The sequence below is a fragment of the Anopheles funestus genome, chromosome X (assembly GCF_943734845.2).
Source record: "Anopheles funestus chromosome X, idAnoFuneDA-416_04, whole genome shotgun sequence".
NCBI lineage: Eukaryota > Metazoa > Arthropoda > Insecta > Diptera > Culicidae > Anopheles > Anopheles funestus.
This window is the reverse complement of record NC_064597.1, coordinates 16,155,019-16,173,379: the sequence shown is the minus strand read 5'-3', so window position 1 is coordinate 16,173,379 and position 18,361 is coordinate 16,155,019. Positions and strand designations below refer to the sequence as shown.

The window sequence follows — 18,361 nt, the reverse complement described above, 5'->3', positions numbered from 1 at the left end:
CCTTGAGGATTTTCGGTATCATTAACTATGCTTGGTTGCACCCAGTGTTTAAGCTTATCCGCTTCTAATACACCATCGTACGGTATTTGTGTTAATTGATGACCATCAATATCATGGATAACATAACGATCGTGCGGTAGTATCTTATGGATTACATATGGACCTCTATATTTTGGTATTAATTTCTTATTTGAATTGGGTGACGTATCTGTGTTCCGAATAACTACATAATCGCCTATTTTATATGTGGGGGCCGGATTATTTTTCTTAAGAAAATACTTTTCGTTTGTTTCTTGAGACTTCGCTATATTTTCAGAGGCCTGATACCGTATAGATTCGAAATCTCTTAAAGGCGTTTCATTTTTTCATCTAAGAATTCAGTAAGTTCATCAATCACCGGTCCACGCTGTTCAACACCAAAAAGAATAACTGAAGGGGTAAATTTAGTTGATGAATGAACTGTATTATTTAAAGCATATTCTGCTTTGACTAGTTGATTACTCCAATTACCATGATCTAGAGAATTGGACAGTTTGCTTAGAATTGGTCGCAGAATCCTATTAACTCTTTCAACTTGCCCGTTTGCTTGAGGTGAACAAGTCGCAGTCAATACATGAAAAATTCCGCGAGTATTTAAAAATTCTGTAAATTGTATGGAAGTGAAACACGTGGCTCTGTCGCTGATTATACGTTTCGGTCGACTATAATATGTCATATATTGTGATAGGGCATTAAGAGCTTCTCATGAATTAGTTGACGTTGTTGGATATGATTTAACAAATTTAGTAAATGCATCAATGACCACTAATATATATTTTCTCTTTGATTGAGTTGTAGGTAAGGGGCCTAAATGATCAATGTGTATTGTATGAAAGGGGGTTGCAATTTTTGGTATGCTATGGAGATTTCTATTATTATTCCGGCCTGGTGAAGAGTAAATAATGCATTTTAAGCAATTCTTTATAAAGTTTTCTACTCTAGTCTTCATCAAGGGAAACCAATAGTTTTTGCTAATTTGGTCGCAGCATTTTCCAGTTCCTAGGTGACCTATTTTTTCGTGAATGTATCGAATCAAATTATTAACCATTTCTTTGGGAACATAAAGTTGTAATCTGCTTGAAGGTGACTGTCTATAGACTAAGCCATCCTGAAGAATGTAACCTTTAACAGGCCTTGACTCCAAATCGGTTTTCAATGCTTCTATATCTGGATCACGAGATTGGGTTATTTGCAGTTGAGCATCAATGTCTAATTCCTCAACTACATTTACAGAAAACGAACGACTTAGGGCATCCACTTGACTCATCGTATTACCCGGACGATGCTGCATACTATAATTGAAATTTTCTAAGAAAAGGGACCATCGAGCAATTTTCGCGGATGCATTTCTGTTTTTTAATGTTGCTACTAGAGAGTTGCAATCTGTAATTATCTTTATGGGAATACCATGAACGTAGCTATGAAACCGTTTAAGAGCATATATAACTGATAAAGTTTCTAGTTCGTAACTGTGTAATATGGACTCGTCTTTAGATGCCGTTTTCGAAAAATATGCTATGGGATTGAATTTGTTATCATCTTGCTTTTGTAATAACACAGACCCAAAACCGCTTGCACTTGCATCACAATGCAACTCTGTCTCTCGGGAGGGATCAAAAATGGATAAAACTGGCGATTCTATCAGTTTTTGTCGAAGGGTTTCAAAAGCTTTCACGCATTCAGAATCAAAAATGAAAGGTTTGTCTGCTCGTAGTAAATTTGTGATTGGTTTAGCTATGTTTGAAAATGAAGCTACGAAGCGTCGAAAATACGAAAAGAGTCCGAGACATCTTTCGACCTGTTTAGTGTAATTCTTGATGGCGGAAATATGTTTATCACTTGGGCGTATACCACATGAGTTTGCCTTATAACCTAAGTAATCTAATTCTGTTTGAGCGATGTAACATTTATCGAGTCGAAGTTCTAAGCCATTTTCTCGAATTTTCCTAAGCACTTCGATCAACACCTGAATGTGTGAGTCAAAATCTTTCGAAGCAATAATTATATCATCTAAATAAACAACAAGTTTTTCAGCATCTATAAACTCTCTAAGAATAGTGTTAATAAATCTTTGAAACTCAGCCGGAGCATTTTTTAGCCCAAATGGCATGTTTAAATATTCGTATTGCCCATCGGGCGTGACAAAGGAGATATATTTTATTGAATCTTCGTGCATTCGTACCTGATGGAAACCACTTTTAAGATCCAACAAACTAAAGTACTTCTTATTGCTCAAATGCTCCAAACAAGTATCTATTAGAGGGATGGGATAATTATCTCTTACTGTAATTTTGTTAATCGGTCGAAAATCAACACATTTCCGAATCTCGCCGTTCTTTTTCCTTACAAGGACGAGTGCAGAAGCATATGGAGAATTGCTTGCCCTTATTATTTTTTTATCCAATAGGTCTTTTACTATTTCCTTAACCTGGTTTCGTTCAGAATATGAGAGACGCCGTGGCTTACAGAAAATTGGAGTGTCATGAATCAAGTTTATCTTCATCCGGTGTTCATGATAATGAATTGAATCAAGAGGAAAATTAATATAGTTATCCTCTATTATTGATTGAAGGGCAGCTATTTGTTGTTGCTTAAGGTTGGGGTTTATATATAGCTTTTTAGTTTCATCTAAATCAATCGCACAAAGTTCCTCAAAAAAAATATCATCGATCTTTTTAGAAGGGAAATCTAAATGAATTTGGTCATACAGTTTCTCTTTACCTAAGTTCCGTGGTGCAACCTCTGTGTAGTCTATTTTGTTTTGTTTCAGTATACCGATTTGTTGGAGCTGTGACATAATGTGTGGTTCTACAATAGGAAGGTTTCATCGAATTTTCGAATCGACAATCGAATTTTCAGCATGCCGTTCGACGTCGGGGCGTCTTTTCATGCGTACTGCGGTGTTACCGGCTACAGATCCCGCAGCATCGTTGCCTTCGTTTGCCGTAAAGTCTGGACAATAGATTTCGTTGGATGAAGCTGAAAAAATAATAATTAAGTTAAGCGATACCTATGTTATGTTAGTATCAACTTGATTGTATCATTATTACCACTTGTTTGCATGTTTTTTACACTACTTTCTCCATGCTCCTCTCGCTGCTTTTGCTAACACATTTCGCGTCTTCTATCGCGGGTTCGATAAAACGCACACATTTTCGATGAACATACAATTTATGCAGAAAACAAGTAATTTAGTCACTAATTTAAAGCGCAAACACAACAACTGCATCGACTCCAGAACACACTTTAATCTAAACTTTGGTTATAAGCCCTCTCACCCACACCACACACCCACACACTCTAAACAGGCTGCTGTTTACATGCTGACAAACTGGTTCGACCGCTATCCGACCAAAATGCAACCAATATGCGCATTGGGGGGATAGCTCATACCGTACTAGTTTGTGCGGCAAATGAAATGATTTACTTAGATTGACAGCTGTACTATAACGAAATACGCGCAAATGTCGCAAAAAGACATCTCCATCGCTATGAGAGTGTCCCGGAGGACCGTCAAAAGGGTTTTAAACCTAGAAAAGAAAGGACTACTATCTGCGATGGTGGTTATTGGTTCTCCGAGGTTAATTCGGGTTCCAAGGGTTATCGCTGCTATTAAATTCGATCGATGATACACATAGTGTAAGACTTTAAGAAACATTCCCTCTTTGAACAAATACAAAAACTCAAAAACTATTTTTGAGTCGGGGCGGCCCGGTGGTGTATGTGATGAACGGCGCCGGCCCACACGGCAGGATTGGGGATCAAATCCCATCTGAACCGTCTCCCCGTAGCATGGACTGACTGTCCTGCTACGTGGTAAAATAAGTCTTGATACGGCCAGGCCAAGTCAAAAATGTTTAAAAAATATATTTTTGAGGATTTTTTAAATTTTTATATTGCTCAATGGTGCAAACATTATCACGCATACGGTATATCACCAGTAACAACCTGATAATGTTGTGAGAATAATGTCGAAATGAAATGAATTTACTAGTATCTGATATACTCAGTGTCACTGTCTCAACTGGATCACTAACTCTAGTACGTGAGTCTGATAATAGTATATAACATATAGCCATAAAAAAAAAACAAATCTAGCTATTCTATTGCATTATTTGCAATATGAAATTTGCAAAACAAATTTGAATATTTCGTTCACAATTTTTACATACCTTGCTTGTTTCGGTTGACACTACAATTTATAGTTTGTAAAGATGAAAAAGAATATAAAAGTTTAACATTAAAATTATGTTTAAATGATTGTTTATAACATGCCTACCTTATAACCAAAACTGTTGAGCGCATTGACAGAGCTTGAAAGTAATCTGCAGTGCAGAATTCGGATTCTGGAAACAACCATAATCTATAGAAAACAACAGCCTATCGTTCTGGGAAACATTTAATACAACATCTTTTTTAATCACAGTTTTGTTGTTGTTGTTGTTGTTGTTTTCTGCTTTCCTTTCATGATGGGTGCTCTATGCGTATGCGCACGTGAAACTCGGCTCAGTAACTGTGTTTTCTCTCAAACACCGGGTAGAATTTTCCAACATGTTTTGTGCTTGTTTTGTCATGACGTTCGCTGTCCGTTTTTTTGTTTTTCTTTTCTAATGTTTCTCTAGCTTTACTGCTTTTGGGTGATCTATTTTCTAACTTTTGCAAATCAAGTACAAACACCATGTTACGATTATCTCGCTCAATCGTATTCCCTCTCTCTATATATAAGGTGTATATATATTTTATTAAGTTTTCTTTATATTACGCTTTCTTGTTTTAGTGTATCTCTTTTATATCTATCTCTTTTCCGTGTTGCTTTTATTTTGTTAATCACACATACATACGCCTGCACGTACGCCCGGGACATACCATTTTTATCAGATTCGTTCGTTTTCGATTTGCACGAAAAAATAGTTCTTTTCCAGCAGGTTGCTATGGTTTTGCTGCTGCATCGAACCCGTTCTAATTAACGATATTATATTAATTAACTACTGTTTATGTCTACCATTCCTGCGCGTAGTTATTCGCACTGTCTCGAAAGGCTTCACTTTATCTCTCTCTCTCTCTCTCTCTCTCTCTCTCTCTTCCATTTTTTTTTCTGTCTGATTCTTTTACCTCGATTTGCGAACAAATGCCTAGCACTTACTTAAAGCTAGCCCTAACGGTAGTAATCATTATAAGTAGGGCGGAGGGGCGGTCGGGGTGGTGCTGGTGTGAGTGTGATGGACAGTGCGGACGACTCGTAGTCGTTCTCACATGTGTCAAACATCAAAAGGTTTAAGTGCGCGACCAGCCCATTTTCAATTGCTTCTAAAATGTAATCAGCGGGTATTCTTCGAGATGCCATTACGTGGGATGTCTTTTGAGTATGAATTTTGAACATACTGGGTTGTTTCTTAAACCTTACAGTCTTTGCTACACACCGTACCCGTACAGGTGTACATACCTGGTGGAGGTGACAGCAAAGAAGAACTATGTTAAGTTTTTCTAATACAGTGAGCACCAAATATGTAAACAGAAACATCATGAGCAGGTTGCTAAACGATCTTATATCTACTTCATTTTTAGTTTTACTTCTAATCAATTCAATACAACAAAAGAAAGCAAATACTGCACAACTTGCAACAACAAAAAATTCTAGAAAAAAGATGATTGTGTGTAGTAGTGCACTCGATGGCGAATAACGCATTTAAAAGCCTGAGCCTCATCACACACCTATTAGCATTAGTACCGAGGTGGTAATCCTAGCTGTCAGTCATTTGAAATTCGTTCCCACATTATAGGTTAGGTAGCCACGCTTCCTGTATGGCTACGATTTACGCGAAAACACAAACAGGTTACCCTACATGCTACAGTACTCCTCTGTGTGATTGATGTGTGTTTTTAACTTTTACTATTCGCAGTGTAAAGAATGAAAAATATCTTGTCTTGCTTATAAGGTAAGTAATAAAACTGACAAGGGAAATATATCGATTGCATGACGGGTGCTCCATACAGTAAGATCTATACGAACTCAAGTTCAAGTATCTAAATAGTTAAACGCGTCTTGTATGCCAATCTATGGCAGGCATGTACGATGCCCAATAACGAAGAAAACCTAACTTACAAGGTTATGGTAAAAACATGAGGACGAAGTCGTACGCACCCATTAACGCACCATTAGCGGTCTTTATTCCCCCCTTTTTGTTTAAAGCAATAAAGGAAGCGGTCATATTGTTTCGTGTATGTGTGTGTGTGTCTTTCTAGTAAACAGTCTCGCAGACGTAACAAATATCGAATTGTTTATGTTTATGCTTGGGTGTGTCTCTGTGTATGTGTATGATTGAGGAGTCTCGGTTGCACCTTGACCAGTTGTACTAGCCCAGATGCATCCCGATATTACTATCACTATGGTTAAACAGTATCATCAAGGAGGAGTTGTGGCGTACAAACATACTGAGCGTATCCCTCTGCCGTATACATCCCTTACGCCCTTATCCCTCATCCGTAATGAACACCACTATATGTCTTTTTGTTGCATCTTTGCTTCCAGGCGTTCTGTGTTCTAGTGCCGGACGGATACCTACTGAATGATAAGTAAGCATCCTCATACGTACACTCGCTTCTACTGTCTGTTGCATCCCTACTCGCATTAGCGATGTGATTTCTAGCGCTATACAAACTTCACAATACGCTACACCACCGGTCGGTTATAAAATCTAACAAATGTTCTCCATCCTACGGTCCGGTACGGTGAGCAGTATCTGTGGTGGTGTAGTTGCGGTTTTTGGGTATGCTCCACACGGCAAACACGGCGGTTACTTATGCGCTAAAACTTAAAGCTAAAACCGATTTTTTTTTTCATACACAAAACGCACACGCTGTCGTAATCGTGCCGACGTTTGTTTTTGCATTCGATGCTGCAGCAGCACCTTGACGTGGTTGCGCCTAGTTTAAGGATCTAAGGGAGCTTTACGGAACGATGCAATCTATGGTAGACTGACATATGTATGTGTGTGAGTGTGTTTTTATGTAGGCTTAGGTAGCTAAATGAACGAGAACCTGGAAACATTTCCATTTTTTCTAATGCGATTGTGCGCTTCTTCATTCATTGTCTATCACACGTATGACGCGCTATAGTCTCATGTTTCAATCCGGCTTCTCGCGGGCACCGGAACATGCAGATAGTGCTACAGTTCTTGTGCTACGTTCGAAAGCAATTCTAAACCAACGCACTTCGGCAACAATTACGAAACCAGAGTAGTACGGAATACTTAATGCCAGTTACAACCGTATCTGTCACAAACGTAAATATTAAATGTTAGATTAATCCACCGCAATATTGTTCCTTTTCTGAGCTGCAGACTAACATTAAACATTCTATATTACTCTTAATTTTCCTTCCATTGCACAAACCATGCCTACGCAAGCATGCTAACTTAACGTATCGCCGCTTTCTATCGCTTTCGCTCGTCTCCCATGATTCGTGAGGAGGGTGATTGATAATTTCTATCTATAACGCTCCATGTGCGTCTTCTGTGCGCTCCCTGTACACACAGTTTCATCGTCCCAGCTGCTGCTGCTGCCTTACATACGCGAACCCTTCTGCTGCAACACCTTGGCCCGATCGTTCGATTCTACCTCGCGCCCGATCAACGTGTTGGCGCACTCCTTCGACACCACGCAAAGAAACTCAGCGTTCTCCTCCGTGCCATAGTTGTACTGTGTGCCGATGTTGATTAGTTGCTCGAATCGCCACCCATCCGACATGGTCGACACCATTTGTGTCAGCTCGTTCTCCTGACACTGTAGCACCCGGTACACACGCTTCTTATCCGCCGCCGGTCGCTGTTCGCGTCGCGCTATGTTATCCTTAAGCAAACCGATCAGATGCGTCACGTTGTAGAATTCGGCCTCCTCTAGGACGCCCTCTTCCGAGAGGCCATCGTCCAGCACGAGCTTACCGTGGCGGAGGTAGTTCAGCACCGGTGCAAAGTACCGTGGATCACGATCGATCAAGTATGCACCCGTTTCGTCCTGAAAGGAAGTGAAAGTGTAACTGGTTGCGAGACGTTGGTGTGATGCAGCAAACAGCCCTTACCCGATCGGAGATGAGATCACTGTCTTCCTGGATGAGTCGTGATAGGAAAGAGTTTGGATCGCGGGAGAGGGTCGTTTTGGTGGTGAGAAAGCAGGTACCACCAACATTTAGCTTCACCCACTGATCCTTCCCCTGTATCGAGTGAATGGAAGTACTCGATCCTACCACATTCGTGCCACCCATGGGACATCCGTTTGGATTCAGATTGACCGTTGCCATGCTGAGGAGTACAGGTTGATTGATTGCAGGTGTATGTATGTGTGTGTATATGCACGGTTTAGGGATGTTGTTGATCGCGTTGTGCGCCCGTCGCAGTGACACCACTCTAGGAAACACAAACAAGGATGTTTTCAATATAAAAAAACACACTACACCGTTGGATAAATGCAACAAACATAAAGCTATTGATGCCAAGCCTTTACCTATAAGCGTTCGATAGCTGAAGGAACGGTTCCGTTCTAGTTTCGTCTAGCTAGCACAATTTTCTTTCACTATTGAGACCTCCGAACTGAATGATTTGACTATGATTTGTTGTCTTCCCGTGTCTTTTTTGTGACACCATCTACGTACACACTCACTCGATGCTGTGTGGTTGTGTCGATATTAGCCTCTACCCGCACACGTTCCGGAAACTTAAATCGCTCGGTGGTTCTTCATCGATCCGTGAAGTGGAAAATTCAATGCTTCAATGCGTTTTGCACGGCACCATCACCGATTTATCGTATACCCCGCTCGTTCGAGAATCGACGGAACTTCCCAGTCCTGGACAAACGGTGGCGGAGACGGGGCCTGCACGTTTTATAATTAGAGTTTTTTTGTCGGGGATTATGTTTTTGTGAGCCTTCGCGTTTGATTGATGGTCGCGCACAGAAACAAACAATGTTCAACCACCTTCAAAGCTTTCTTCCAAATTACCCGTGCTGGGAGAATGCTGCTTGGGAGCGAAGCGGTTTATATTCACACGTTGAAGAGTGTAACCTAAGACGGGTCGTACCAGGGTACGAAAATTGAATTGATTTCATAGCAAAATAACTCATGATATAGCATTTTATGATAATAGATGAAATATTGTGTATAAAGCCATTTTCTCAATGATATACATGAGATGGGTAAAGTGTGGATAGCTCGATGCAAATAATTTTACATTGTTTCGGTAGCGAATGATTTTTGCTATGATAAAATATTTTAAACGTGATTCAAATAGTGTTTTTTTTTATTTATTACATTACAGCTTCATTTTTTGGTGCATAATCGGTGTTTTACAAACCGTCACACAAAGCATGCAAAGAGTTTTCATGACAACGTTGGATGATGTAAAAAAATGATAAGTTGACACATACTGCATCCATGTGTACTGGTTTTTTAGAATCTATTAATAAGCGTTTAAATTGTTGTGTTATATTTTGCTACATATCGGTTTATTGCACTTTATCAATTTTACATAAAAATTTGCTTCAAAACATGCAATACCTGACCTATAGAACGTAAACAGATCACTACTTCCGGCAAATAGCAACTGTCTTCAACCAAAATATTGGGTCACTGGGAGTATTTAGCAAGGACCGGATTTGTACTGCACCTTTTGTCTAAGTTGCGGGCTTAAACATGAGCAAAGTGAAGCCGATTGAAAATAAGGAAATAGTGCAAGCGATCGTTATAGCCGATTCGTACAATGTCAATTTTGAACCATTTACAAGCAGAAAGCCATTGGTAAGCGTTGTGCCACGTAGAATTGCATAAGTATTTGGAAGGAATTGCTGTTCCGACACAGCGTCGTTGGCCACACGAGAATTGATGCAATTTTTTTGTTACCCTTTTTTAGGCTTTGCTTCCGGTTGCGAACGTACCACTCATCGAGTATACGCTCGAATCCCTCAACCGGAATGGAGTTGAGGAGGTGATAGTGTTCTGCAGCAACCATATCGATCAGGTGAAGCGCTATATACACCAGCGCCAGATAGACCGGTGTACCTGGTCCATCAATATGAAGGTGTCGATTATTAGTTCGGAATCGTGTCGCAGTATCGGTGAAGCAATACGCGACTTGGACGCCCGGAACACGATCCGTGGCAATGTGTTGCTGCTCGGAGTGGATAGTTTAACGAACGCAAACCTGGCCGCACTGCTGGACGAGCACAAGCGACTGTCGAAGCTGGACCGGGGTGCGGTCATGACGGTAGTGTATAAGGAGGGCCTGCGAAAGATGCGCACCGGCAACGAGGTTTTGATAGCGATGGAACCGACGACACGTCGTCTGCTATACCATCAGCGATTGACACAGCAAGAAAGGGAGCGTACGTTCGAGGTACCGCTGGAACTGTTTCTCACCAATCGGGATGTGGCCGTGTGTTATGGGTTGCTCGATCCACAGATTGCCGTCTGTAGCCATGCCGCGCTACCACTGTTTGCGGACAACTTTGACTTTCTGACGCGGGACGATTTCGTGCGAGGTGTGCTGATCAATGAGGAAATTCTTAACAGCCGTATCTACGTGGCAAAGCTGGCGAGGGAAGAGTACGCGATGCGGGTGAACAACTGGCAGAGCTTTCATCTGGTTAACTTGGATGTGATTAATCGTTGGCTGTACCCGTTGGTGCCGGATACGGCGATTAGCGAGTTTCGGCAGCAGTATAAACACTTTCGGAACAATATCTACCGCCATCGGAACGTGCGCTTGAGCAGATCTTGTGAGCTGGACGGTGATCTGGTGGTGGGTGAGGAGAGTGAAATCTGTGAGGGTACCTACCTGCGGCAGTCGGTTGTTGGGCGCGGATGCAGAATCGGCCGTAACTGTAGGATCGTGAACAGTTTCCTGATGGAGGGAGCGGTCGTCGGGGATGGTACCGTCCTTAATCACTGTATTTTGGAGAGGGGTGTAACTGTCGGTGAGGGATGTACCATCAATCCCGGTACGGTGCTGGGTGAGGGCGTTGAGATACCGAACCGGTTGGTTGTGACGGGATTGTTGCTGCAAGCGAGCAAACCAAGCGATGATGAGTGGGCTGCTCCGGTACAGAAAATTGCCGACCACGCATACACCATACCGGTGGTGGACGAGGACGATAGTGACTCGGAGGAGGAGGATGAAAAGACGGGACAACCTGTACTGAATCAACCGATGATGATTGCACCACTACCGGAGCGTTATGCACCCTCCGTGTACGAACCGTCGGATGATGAGTGCGAGAGTGGACCGGCGTCACCGGTACCGGAGGATGCTAACATCTTCCTGTCCGAGGTGATTGAATCGCTCAAACGGGGCCTGTCCGATCGTACCAATGCCGAGTATCTGATACTGGAAATCAACTCATCCCGGTACGCCTACAACATGGCACTGTGTGAGGTTAACTATTACGTGGTAAAGGCGATACTACAGATCATGCTGCAGCAGGACGGTGTTGCGACTAATACGGTCGGTACGTTACGCCGGCTACTCGCCTACTTCGGTGTCGTCTTTCGGAACTACATCCGTGACCGGGACGCGATGATGGACTGCCTGAAAGCGTTCGAGGAGATGTGTCCCGCGAATGAAACGCTACGAACGAAAATAGCCCAGCTGGTGCACTATCTGTACGAGCAGGATCTGATCAGCGAGGAGGTTATTATCGAGTGGTACGATGCGTTGGAAGATGAAACGATCAAAACGATCCTTTCCAAGCTTGTTCAATGGTTGCAGGAGTCTAGCGAAGAGGAGGAGGAAGAGGAAGATGAGGATTAAGTTTCGTTCATGTTCATTAGATAGTCGATAAACATCGGCGGTGTTTATCACGGCGGCCGCCCTCATTGTGAAGAAGGTGAAGTTGTTACAAAAAGTGTGTTCTCCATCTATTTTGCTACCAGTTTCTATAGCAGTATCCCTTCAAATTTTACACGTAAAAAAATGTGCAATTTAAAAATTTACAAATTAAATACAAAGCATTAATGCATTGAGTAGCAAACAGATGAACTTCAACCAAACTACATTTATCTTACTATGTGTCTAGAAAAAAAAGTAATACAGTGAAATTCCTCATAATGAGTACTGGGTTTTCCTTACTTTTGAGCAAATCTAAATGTTGCGAACATATTTGTTTCAACGATTAAAATCACGCATAATAAGTATATAGCTTTTCGGAAACTTTTTTTTGCTGCTCAATGTGAAAGTCGTTGAACATTGAAATTTTTTTGACCTGATACGGAATGTTTCGAAGCACCAGACAACTTGTGGCGTTGGCCAATAGTTTAGGAATAGTTTAGAAGTACCAATATTATTAAAATCTGTTAAAAGGGAATCCTAATAGTTATACAATAATCATGAATCGAAAATAATAACAACAAAGAGCATCTAACGAAACACGTCGGTTTATTTATTTCATATATTTCCTCACCATCATATTACATTGCCCTAGTTATTAGTAAATTGCGCGAGAAAATAGATTGTAGAATATAAGGAGTATGTTATTTTATTACAATAAGGCCGATGCATCTAATTTTTGACTATACAACTAAACATTGATATACGTTGAAACGATGCTTTTTTATGTGGCTCTACTAGTGGCGCGTGTTCAATGCTTTTCGCATTTTCGGTCAATATTAATACTCATTGATCATTTGTTCAAGAATAAAGTTGTTACAACGAATAAGAATTAAGGAAAGTATTATATTTTAACACATTTTTTTATTATACCAGATTGATAAACAAATTATGCGCAACTTTGAATGAGCATTATGTTGGCGTGGAACGTATTATTTCACTTTTCATATAACTCGTATGGAAAAGAACCTCCTGTACAACGAATGGAACGGATTAAAATTGGATGACTGTAGCTGTTGCAGATATAAAATACAAACACCATTAGTGAAACAATTAATAGAAAACAAACAATAAATATAACTAACATATTGAGAATGATTTGAAACACTTGAATATAGAGTGATATATTAGCGTCTTCCACTAGAACATTCATTGCACAATGCGTGTTTCTACCGCGCATTATTCTGTCGTAAGGTATCGTAAATGTAATCACTGTCGTATGAGCAACTGTACGTATGTTATTATAATTTGATCGTAGATGGGTAGACCCATAAAGCTATCGTTCTAATGATCTGTGGTTAGGTTTTCGTTTGGAATTCGTTTGCTGTGAATTTAATTGCAGCTGATCACGGTTTCTCCGTGTACGTTCTATAACAGGCTCGTGATTTCGATCGATTTTTGGTGAGATAAAAAAGAAACTCTGCCGTCAGTAGGTCCTTGGTAGCATTAACTTCAGCCGCTCGTACAATCGTTTCTCTCCCTTGGTACAGATGTGATCAATAAACTCACCCAAGTTCAGGAACGCCGCAGACGATCCCATTTAGTTCCTACAACTGAAAGCCGGGGTTTTTGGTTGTACATCCCGACCGTCTTGTGTACGGATCACGATGGGATCCGCTACTGCAATCGGTCGCTGTGTAAACCTGTGTTGCACTGGACGTACTTAACAAAACGAAACAAAAATATGGCAAATTTTGTACGCGGCACGCACAAGAACCTACCAAACGGTAAGAGGTTTCTCTTGATATGTAATTGCGAACCGTTCCACTCCGACCGGATAGTTCTGCTGGAGCAATTGGTGAGTGATGGCGCTTTACAGCTACACCGCCAGTCGTGGGATTTGTTTCTTTGTTGGATCATGCTGCCATTTTGTTTTTCTTACTTGCGTAGATCAGGGCATTGACTGTGAGAACTATTTGGCTGAGTACTACGCGCACAAGATTAATCTCGTTTACAATTAATATAGTATACCTTTTCGCTGTGGAATCATATTTGTACCCTATCTCCGGTTCGGCTATAACTTATTATCAGGTGTGAGGTGAACACACACCCTCGTCGGATGGTTCGATCGTGTATATGTGAGGACCGAAACGTTATAAAACTAGCCCTTAAAACCTAATAGCATAATGTCCACGCTTATCCTAATGTGTTATATGCGCATCGAGAAGCATCATAACTGTACAAAACATGCTTGATTAAAACCGGCCACCAGACATCCGTCAGATAAATGGCCACACGTGTACAATGTACATACAACACACAAAACAAAAATAGCACAACAATCGTTTAAAAGTAAATCCCTCCCCATAATCCCTTGCTTCTAAATACTACGATCAATATGGCGTTCCAGGTAGAATGACTATGCTGTGTCTTTTCGTATTGCAAATAAACACACCCTACAAGCTGCCGATGTCGTTGAAGCGCTTCAGCTTTTCGGGGAAATTATCCTTAAACAGTACCGGATCGGCTCGGAACTCGACCGTCCGCAGTGGCATCGTGCCGTAAATTTCTGCAAACCGATTGATACAGGCGGACCGTTCGGTCATGTGGTTCAGATCGGCGGACAGCATCTCGTTGTTGGTACATTCCGGGCATTTAAACTTTTTGCGCGGTGCCACCTTTATCGGGGGCTTGTTGGTAATATTGCTCACCAGAAAGTTCATCGCAATATCCTCACAGTTCATGTGCTCGTCGACCCACTCCTTAATGTTGCCCGGCATCGCGTGCGTATAGAGATAGCTCCAGTACTTATGGTGAAATGCGGCACCGGTTAGTACCATCGAGATTTGATTCGTCCATTCGGACTCGTACCGCCACCGGCCGGTTGTGTTATCCCAAACGTGCGTACGGCTTGGGAAGCCAACGATACGGTCTGGGTATTCGCGCCACACCTCGTAACCGAAATCGAGTTCATCCGCCGTCAACATAACGATATCGTCATCGATCGTTAGGATTGCTTCTGTTTCAATTTCCTCGTACGGGTAAAACCGGTTCGACAGACGATTCGCGGCCGTCTGTATGATCTTGAGCGGTTTGCCAATCTTGGGAAACAGCGACGGATGGGGCGGTGCCTTGCGCTGGTTATTCCACACCACAAGCATCTTCTGCAGCGACGGTACGGTTGCCAGCTTCTGGATCAGTATGTATAGACTCTCCAGCCGATCGTACGTCAGTATGACGGCAGTGAAGCCTTGCGCTTTCGGTGCGATCAGTGGCAAAAAGAGCGGGTTTTGCGTAACCCGTGCCTCCGGCCCAACGTTCCAGTGCAGGTACGAACGGCTACGGTGCGGAAAGATACGATCATTCAGCTGCTCCAGCACGGTCAGCACGATCCGGTCGAGTGTCGCAAAGTATCGTTGATAAACCGCGCGTATCTGTGACTGCATTTCCGCGATACGTTCCGCCGAGATGGCACGCAGCACCGGTACGATCGTGTGCAGGTTGGTTTCGTGCAACCGAACGGCAAGCAGCTCCCAGTCGAGCAGATCAGCAAACGGCAGTACGTAGTTGTCCGCCATCACCACCGGTATGCAGCCGGCCGCCATCGCTTCGAGCAGTATTGGTTGCCCGAGCCGTACACCGCGCGCCACCAGACAAAACGTGCCGGTCGCAAGTACGGCCGGATAGTCATGTTCGTTACCGTGCGGGAAGTTACACCGTATGTCCTGCATGGTACCGGCTGGTGGATGGTGTGGTTCGTCGCCGGTTTGCGTAAAGTCCAGCAACTCGTCCACCTTTGCCGTTGCGGTTGGACAGCGCTGCAGAAGCAATAATTCGTTCGGGTAATCGTACGTTAGCTCCTGCAGGATGCGAAACTGGCGCGGATAGATATTGAGCTGGGCGGCTACCAGCAGTACGGAACGGTCGGCCGGTGGTTCGGACCAACGGTAGTGCTCCAGTGCGGCACTGTACACCGGTACGGATACGTCGAAATCGGTACGAAACGTCCAGCTATCGAAACCGGCCCCAACAATAATTGCCCGATCCGTGTTTACATCCAGCACCGTACTGTAGTCGGGTTTGTTACCAGGGATGAAGTTGAATATCAGATGGTTCTCCCCGTTTTCCCAGCTGTACAGAGAGAGAGAGAGAGATACGTAACTATGAAGCTTAACGCGTACGAAACGTGACGAGATGCATGCTTTCGTCAAATTATGAATTGCTTTTTGCTAATCAAAGCTGCTAAAAGGGATCGTGTTGCTTAATGTACTAGCAGTAGAAATCAAACTGAGTGTAGTTAAACTTGAAATGGTTCTATTGGACAATCCGTTTTAATGGTGTACGATGTTGTATTTACAAAATGTATTACAAATGTTTACATGCAGTCACAATTAGCTCCATATGTCAACGAAGCGAGAGCGAGATGTAATGGAAAACAACTTACTGCGAGTTGATTGAAACATGGTGCGTAACGAAACAAAAGCAAAACAAACCACCCCCAGCAGTGATCGTGATGCGGTGTGTAGTAACCGTGCACCAAACTAGTGCATTGTGGCAAAGAAACCCGACGCCGTCGGAATTGTACTTACTGCGGTAACGAGGCGAGTGCCTTTCCGACCAGGGTCGTATCGATACGGTTCTGATTAAGCGTGTCCAGCGTCGGTAGGAACAGGCACGCTTCGTTTGGATTTGCCGTATAGTACGGGCTGTTTACGATCGTCTGCACAATACGATAGAACTCGCGCGATAGTTGGCCGGCCGGTCGCTTGCTGTCCGCATCGAGATACTCCTTCAGCGGGTATACGTAGATCGATATTCGCTCCCCGTCCGTATCGTCATTGTCCAGTGTGGGAGCGCGCTGCCCACACCGATACACATTGAAGCAGTCCCAGTAGGAACAGTTCCGGTTGCGGGCCCGTGCCAGTTCCGCCTCCTTATCCAGCACCACCTGCGGGATGTCGGCCAGATCGAGGGATAGCCTCTCGCCGACCGTTTCGCCACCGCCACGAAGACCAGCAACCCATATGAGTATCAACAGCAACACTCCAACACCGCCCGCCACCACGTACGGATATCTGACGACAGGTTGTTTCTTTGGTGCGGGCAACAGCAGCAGCGTCTGTGGCTTGATGAAGCTGTATTTCGACGGGAACGTCATATTTGCACGGTGGTACGTTTACGGATACAAGCATGCACGTTTCTTCTTGTTACGAGTTGGCCCGTTTCCTCATGGTGGAAACGTGGGAAGAATGCTAACGTTGATAATTACTCTGCATCAGCATTTAGCTACACCGTCATTGACTTCCGTGTCCGTGACGGTGGCTAACGCTTGCACGGGGGAGTTGGGCGAGCGGTCGATTGCCAGCTTCCCGTACAGCAACACAACGCCCGAAAGACGCAGTCTGTTGCTGCTTACACTTAATTAGTCATGATGCTTTTTGAATATCCTTACGTTTCGTAGCATTTGTTTTTTTTTCTTACCCTATCGTTTGTTGTGTGTACTTTACACAATAATCCAAACCACTCGTTTTGACACTTAATCCTTGCGGCGTCTACATTACCTGACGCCATCAGGTGTGTGCGTATTGTTATGTCACACTTCACCTAGCCCTACATAGGCGCCATGTGAACACAGGTACAGTGGCTGCAAAACATTCGCAAAACAGTGAAGCAATTAACCAAGGCTATTTAAAAAGACCAGGTGGTGGAATGTAGAGCATTTTGACATTCAAGAAGACGTAAAACAAGAAAACATCGTTTGACAAGGGTGGGGGCATTTGACAGCATACCAAATACCTAAGCAAAGATACACTGACTGTTTAAATTGCAACGCTATTTTCATTTTAGGTAAAAATGTTGAAGGGATAAGGTGGCTGGAGGGTACGTTCGATATGGTTGATCTTGTTAAAGTTATTCTTGAAAGCTCCAAACATGTATACCTATAAATGCCATATACAGCATAAAAAAGAAAACGCATATCACATCTTCAGGTATAGCGTAACACCCCATCTGGAAAAGAAGCTTTCTACTGCACCCCCTGTGCATGCATCAATTAAAGTAAAATAAGTTTACATCTAATCCGAAACGTAGCAAGGACTGATTATCCGACTACATGGTAAAAATAAGTGTAATAAGTCAGAAATGGCTGGCTGGCCTTAGAGGACGTTAAGGCAAAAAGAGAGATAGAGAGAAGTTAAAATCCATGTTTAAATATTTGCATGCTTCAAACAAATTTTACATCGATAAAATAATAACAATTTCGTACCAATGATTTGAGTAATATGTATATTTTACCATCATTATTTTGTTATGCATTATGACACATTGACTATACACATAAAACCAGTGTTGTAAACCTAAGACCCCCACCCGCTTATGTCAAAATATCTGAAGAAGAATTTTGGCAAAACTCGCTAATATTCGACCTGGTCTCCTAAAGGGACCTTGACCAATTGGATCGTTACGTAACTATGACACATTTATGAGTTTATTTTTTTTTGCATTACGTTGTA

General features: G+C 42.6%; 3 protein-coding genes across 4 annotated transcripts; 1 reads left to right on the top strand and 2 right to left on the bottom strand.

Moving 5' to 3' along the window:
• Positions 1 to 4,422: 4,422 nt before the first annotated feature.
• LOC125765012 (BTB/POZ domain-containing protein KCTD5) lies at positions 4,423 to 9,150 on the bottom strand. Its single transcript, XM_049429847.1, has 3 exons — positions 8,539 to 9,150; positions 8,117 to 8,441; positions 4,423 to 8,052 (listed from the first exon to the last, which is right to left on the bottom strand). The coding sequence occupies exons 2-3, from the start codon at positions 8,333 to 8,335 to the stop codon at positions 7,603 to 7,605; spliced, it is 669 nt and encodes a 222-aa protein (XP_049285804.1). The 5' UTR covers positions 8,336 to 8,441; positions 8,539 to 9,150; the 3' UTR covers positions 4,423 to 7,602.
• Positions 9,151 to 9,256: 106 nt separating this feature from the next.
• On the top strand, positions 9,257 to 12,449 carry LOC125764862 (translation initiation factor eIF-2B subunit epsilon). The gene is made up of 2 exons (XM_049429495.1): positions 9,257 to 9,826; positions 9,939 to 12,449. The coding sequence occupies exons 1-2, from the start codon at positions 9,722 to 9,724 to the stop codon at positions 11,832 to 11,834; spliced, it is 2,001 nt and encodes a 666-aa protein (XP_049285452.1). The 5' UTR covers positions 9,257 to 9,721; the 3' UTR covers positions 11,835 to 12,449.
• A 286-nt stretch (positions 12,450 to 12,735) lies between these two features.
• On the bottom strand, positions 12,736 to 17,527 carry LOC125764791 (exostosin-2). Of its 2 annotated transcripts, XM_049429382.1 has the most exons (3): positions 17,331 to 17,527; positions 16,439 to 17,257; positions 12,736 to 15,980 (listed from the first exon to the last, which is right to left on the bottom strand). In XM_049429382.1, exons 2-3 carry the CDS (start codon positions 17,005 to 17,007, stop codon positions 14,306 to 14,308), a joined length of 2,244 nt encoding a protein of 747 aa, XP_049285339.1. In that variant the 5' UTR covers positions 17,008 to 17,257; positions 17,331 to 17,527; the 3' UTR covers positions 12,736 to 14,305. The 2 variants fall into 2 exon arrangements, with proteins under 2 accessions (XP_049285339.1, XP_049285330.1); XM_049429373.1 differs by having other exon boundaries at positions 16,439 to 17,527.
• Positions 17,528 to 18,361: the final 834 nt, after the last annotated feature.